We start from the raw sequence: 6000 nt of genomic DNA, 5'->3' as shown, positions 1-6000 counted from the left end.
ATTAGATGATCCGTGCCAGCGTTAGCTGAATCTCAATTATTCTGCATGGGCATTTAAGAAAAGTTATAATTACATTAAAATGTTATCAAGAACAAGGTGGCACCACAGACGCCGCTTCAGAATTTAAAAAATCTTGATTTGACAAGGAGAATTATATTTTTCACTCTTCCTCTTCCTCCTTCCATATGTAATATTACTTTTCTTTGCATTACTTTTATTTCAATGTACACCAGCGCTTACCTTGATTTATACGTACTTTTTTTTACCATTATAATAGTTATCAACTAAAGTTCCCTTATGATGTAAATTTCTGTTGAAGTCCATGGGGCAAAAGCAAATTTTTGACTTATTGAGAGTTTATGGCATTGAAGAACAGTGCAAGGATTTTGGGACGGTCTCACTGCAACCTGGAAAGGGTCATAGCTATAGGGGGTTTGCAATCACTTCCATTCCTGGTACCGGAGGGGAACAAGAATTCCTCTACCTCACAGGAAAGCCACCAGTATTAAAACAAATTGCATCCAACAGGAGGTGGGTTGAGTTGTAGATTCTGCCTGGTAAGCTGCTCTTGTGGAGGCCTTCTGCTCGGACTTCTGGTTTCAGCCTAATTTCTAAATTCGACATTATCAATGAATAGTTCTGGATTACTAGATGATAGATTAAAGACATGGAATTAAGAGAGTTGTCCCTTTTTAGAAAATCTTGATTCCTGGCTGGAGTTTGTCATAAAAAAAAAAGCACTGGCACTTCTCTCAGTGTCTGGTATTGGCTGTGGCACTGAAGTCACATCAACAGCACTGCAGTAAGCTCGGCGGCTCTGCCCATAGAGTCGGAACACTCATCTCAGTGCTGCGGAGTTCCTTGAGTGCAGCTGTCTATGTGATGTCAGCACCACTTCCAATACAGGACACTGGGAGCAGCACCAAAGACTCAACTCTGGACCAGGAAACAGTCTAGTCACCAACAACCTTAACTACCTGCCTGTTCTGCACAATCTCTGTCGTCTCAGAGATTCCTCGGCTTTATTTCACCTCTTGTCAACAGAGCAGCTCATCCTCTTCCGGTTTGCTCTGTCAACGTTGTGTCACAGCAGAAGTCATGCTGATAGGCATGACTTCATAGGAGGAGGCTGTCAATCAGCAGAACATTGGCAGAGATACCCCATCAACAGAGCACAGTGGAAAAAACAACGCTGCTCTGTCGACGTGATGGCAGCTGTGGATTCGCAAGCCGGAGAGGTCTGTGAACGCCCTGAGCCAGCAGAGATTGGCGTAGGTCAGAACAGTTAGCAACTACCTGCCTGTAAGTTCTTAGCAAAAATAATAAAAGTCACAGATACACCCTTTAAGTTTCTCCTTGAGTCAATATCGATGCTTTGAAGAACCTTTCTATCTACATGACTTGGGGTATGTAGTCGAACCAGTGTCTCCATCTGTCAACAGCTGTTTCACGCTTCTTGCCCTTCATCAGTGCAAATGAGACGCTAGTTGGCTATAACCCATGTCATGAGTGATAGCTTTTTAAAAGGTTGATACTGATTTATACGATTATTACTACCAATAGGTAGGACTAAAGAACTTATTAACCTTTGTCCCAAAACACATTATACTAAAGTCGCCCAAACCCACTAATATTGGCAGATAAAGTAATATGTATGGGAGCCTCCCGACTCTTCTCCAACAGATGACTTTGCAGTGGCCGATCCTTTTGTTTTGCACAGATATTCCTGTATGTGGAGGAGTTGGGGAAGATGGCAATCGTTCTTTGAAAGGTCATTAAATTACTTCCGCAATTGTTTAGTGACTGAACAACTTTATCATATATTTCAGTGAATGTACTCAACAAAAATAATCTTGATTACTTCACAAAACTGTCAGTATTATGTACAGGGTGAATAAGTTACATAGATTAGGCGTGAATGGAAATGACTCAAAATGTGCAAAAGAATTTCATGCGATTCAGTTCACACTCGACACCAGAAATTCCAAGAAGGAAAATGTCATACATATATACCTATATTATTTATATATATATATATATATATATATATATATATATATATATATATATATATAAATATATAACGCATATCATAAATGAAAGAGAAAACAAAAAACTTTTCCAATTAAAAAAGAAAAAAAAAAAACAAGAAAAAAAAAAACTCTTCATTGCAACAACTTATCGTCCAAATATACATTAAATAAAAGAGAAAAATGCATGCGTGACAGATGAAAAAGATGTCGTCGTCATTCTTCAAACTTCCACTTTCAATATGATAGATAAGTCATATCAGCCTTCTTTTTCATTGTATAAATAGTCAGGAAATAAAAAAAAAAACCCACATCTGTTTAATAAAAGGCAGGCAAAATCCTGAAAAAAGTTAAAATGGCCTAAATCAATGGGGGTGATCTGAAACAGTTCTCGACTATGATCAAGTACATTTGTCGCAGCAGCCTAGCGATTCTAGGAAATGTCCATCATAGCAGCGTGAAATACAGTAATCCTCCAAATTACAGTGTACAACATAATTGTAGTCTGCTCTCAATCCGCCTCCATATGTACAGGCTCTCAGCTATTGACCAGTCATCAGTATTCCTCTACGGCCAGCCTCATTCAGCCTGTTGACTGTTCATTGACAAATTAAAAAGTATCTGAAAAGTATAGTAAGAGCAACAAAAAATAGACTATATATATTTATATATATATTATTCTGTGAAACATTGCACTTTTGCCATCCTAAGATTTATAGAAAGGAAGTATGATTCAGTATAATAGGCTTTGGTACACAATGGAAGTCAATTCTTTAGTAGTGCGATAAAGCATAACAGCGCTTCCAAACGGCTGAAGGTAAAAGATCCACCCGGGCTGTTGACACCTCTATCTTTATACGCTACTGATGTCGACGCCGTCATCTGTCCGCTTTGCTTGATAGACTGGCCTAAGGTTAGCAGGAATGGTAACAGTGTGACAGAGTCTTCCCAATATGGAGTAGATACTGAGCAACCTCAGTCCAACAGGGCAGCAACACCAGTTGAGGAGAGAAGACAGACGTTGGCTTCTTGTCAGAGACTAGTGCCGGAAACGTTGGAGTCAGGGAGGTAAGTGGAGACGACACGGTAGTTCTGAGCACGGCGAATCATATCTCGAATCTCCATGTTGAGGTCCATGAGCTTGGCGCAGATATCGGTTAAGTTTTGATTGGAGCCTACGAGGGCATACGTGCCGGTCTGCCCAAGAGTCTGGTGTCGGAAGTAAATGTTCAGTAGTGTTTGCACTTCATCGTCGGCACTGCTACCAAATATGTCATTAGGCCACAGTTTCCTGCAAACACAAAAGGTGCTTCATTATTCAAAGACATAACATAGGAGGGCAAGGGCACTAACAGGTTATGAGTCAATGAGATGTTCCCAGAATCCCAGTGCTACACGGGAGTACTGGCTATTTCCGAAACTTCCTTGGTCGAAACGGAGAAGGCCAAGCGGGTAGCTCTCTATCAATTCTCTGCCTGGGTAAGACTAGCACCTGTTATTATACCTGGAGGAAGAGGAATTCAGGGAGCATGTGTTCTCCCAATAAGTGGTCGTCTTAAAGAGCAACCATAGTTTAAATTTCGTTTTTTCGTAAATCAATAGTACACTTGAAAACGAAAAAAAAACAAACTTTATAATATATGTGAAAAGATAAATTTGCTTCTTTCTGCTCCTGGACTCATCATTTATTCTCAATTCACAGGTCAAATCTGTCTTCAGTGAACACAGATATTCCCATTACTGAAATAGGAGATGACAGTTGGTGTTCCTGAGATGGCCTCATGTACTTGGCCATAAGACCAGGGATTAATCCGAGGAGACGACCTCCAAGCTTTTTCTCTTCGGAAAAAGTGGTGTGGTATTTAGACGGTCCTCTGCTTATACACAGATATAACCTACTGAGAATCTTCCCTTATTGTACTGTATATCAGGCCCAATAATAAAATCTACAGCATTTATTCTATATCAAAACAAAGGGCCCAGTTCTTCATTTGGGTTTATTTTTAAGTCCCTTTTCTTTTTGTGCCTCCGTATCCGTTGACGTTTTTTTTTTTTTTTGCACCAAATTCTTCAAAAATGGTGCATGGGGTTCATGAACTGTGAGCAAAATCAAAATGGGTTCTTTATTTTTGTCTACCTCTTTTTGCAACTTTTTAGCACAACAAATAGCATGTTATGATAAAAATGTCGAAAAATTTTAGCTAAAATTTCAGGTGTAGCAAAAAAAAAAAAAAAAAAAAAAAAATCACAACAAACACATGAAAGAGTGACTAAAAAAAAAAAGCGCAAATGGAAGGCATAAAAAATGAAAAGCTCGACAAAAAACACAAGCAAATGTAAAAATTAATTGGTGCCTTAGAGTGCATTTTGAGAGGGGAACCCTAAAATCTTCAGGTCTATGCCCCCTTGTGAGGAAATTCATTATTCAAGAGTAAAAATCAATTTATTTAGGACATTTTGCTCCATAAATTCTTTTCACCATTTAGGTTCTGTCACACAAGCATTATGGCTTCTATTCATAACAGATCCATGAACGATATGACAAATCCATTTTGAAACTGATCCCAACAAACTCTTGATTTTGCATGGAGGTTACGCAGACATACCTGCAATTGCGGATCTGACGTATTGCCTTCCCTAGCTCGTTGTTCTTTAAACACTCCAGCATGGACTGTATGGCAAACTCTGTGGAACTGAACGTTGGCTCGCATGGTGCAGAATCCATATTAAGTGACTCTGCGGCAATGTATAAACTGGCCTCCTTTAAGTTCTTCTTCAGTTCATTCAGTTCTCTTGACATGTTCAGTAACTAAAGAAAAAAGCAAAAAAGCAACGACAAGGACAAAAATCACTAATTTTATTATTTCTAGATGAGATCATTTACAATTCTGGTGTGTTGGACATTGATCACGAGTCAAAAAGACTCTGCCAGATGTTGCAGATCATCCGCTAATGAAAGAACTGGTGATCTGCAGTAACCAGCAGCAGCAACTACATACTGATCGAAGCTGTGCTATAAGTTCTTCTTCAGTTCATTCAGTTCTCTTGGCATGTTAAGCAAAAGTGATGAGCGAGTATACTCGTTGCTTGGGTTTTCCCGAGCATGCTCGGGTGTCCTCCGAGTATTTTGGCGTGCTCGGAGATTTAGTTTGTCGACGCAGCTGCATGATTTGCGACTGCTAGACAAGCTGAATACATGTGAGGAATGCCTGCTTGTTAGGGAATTCCCACATGTATTCAGGTTGTCTAGCAGCCGCAAGTCAAGCAGCTACTTCAACAAAAATTAAGTCTCCAAGCACGCCAAAATACTCAGAGGACACCTGAGCAACGAGTATACTCGCTCATTACTATTAAGCAACTAAAGTAGGAAATCACTAATTCTAAAATATATCTATATTAAATAATTTCCACGTCAACAATTCCAGTGTGTGGGACATTGCTCACAAGTAAAAAGTCTCTGCCAGGTGCTGCAGATCAGCTCCTAACGAATAAAGAGAAGGTGCTCTGCAGTACCCAGCAGCAGCAACCACACAGCTATGCTGTTTCTACAGTATTTAACAGCTGATTAATGGGGGTCTGACAACAGGCACCCTGATAATCAGTTATTCATTCATCATCAATACAATTATTTGTATAAATCCTCCTTTAAAGACTCTGTCACAGTGTTTATGTGAAATCACCATCCTCAATCACGAGAGCCCATAACATGGCCTTAAAATATCATATAAACAACAGTTAAGGTAAAATACTCAGGTACTGTTCAAAAATCCTAAAATATTCTGTGCCCCAATTTGGTCCCTGAGCTCAGGAATTGTTGGTACTTGTCTCTTTATTTTAGTCCACAGACACGATACATAGATACCATATGGACAACTTCCACATCTATAAATGAATAGATGTTATTTAGCATTATCAATCGCATAAATAACTGATCTAACATCAAGACATGAACATAATCCCCTACAACAGG

General features: G+C 39.3%; 1 protein-coding gene across 6 annotated transcripts in view; it reads right to left on the bottom strand.

The window, feature by feature from the left end:
• Window positions 1–1792: 1792 nt before the first annotated feature.
• Window positions 1793–6000, bottom strand: part of FRY (FRY microtubule binding protein) — a 546108-nt gene continuing 541900 nt past the window's right edge. For all 6 annotated transcript variants that reach the window (XM_073583182.1, XM_073583178.1, XM_073583180.1 and 3 more), the window contains 2 exons: window positions 4637–4839; window positions 1793–3321 (listed from right to left, as the gene is read on the bottom strand). In XM_073583182.1, the coding sequence (XP_073439283.1) occupies window positions 3063–3321; window positions 4637–4839 (462 nt within the window). In that variant the 3' untranslated portion in view covers window positions 1793–3062. The remainder of the gene's footprint in view (window positions 3322–4636; window positions 4840–6000) is intronic.

Source organism: Dendrobates tinctorius, unplaced genomic scaffold (genome assembly GCF_039654945.1).
Source record: "Dendrobates tinctorius isolate UK_male_01 unplaced genomic scaffold, ASM3965494v1 ptg000075l, whole genome shotgun sequence".
Taxonomy (NCBI): Eukaryota; Metazoa; Chordata; class Amphibia; order Anura; family Dendrobatidae; genus Dendrobates; species Dendrobates tinctorius.
Note: the sequence above shows the minus strand (reverse complement) of the source record. Positions and strands in the feature narration are given on the sequence as shown.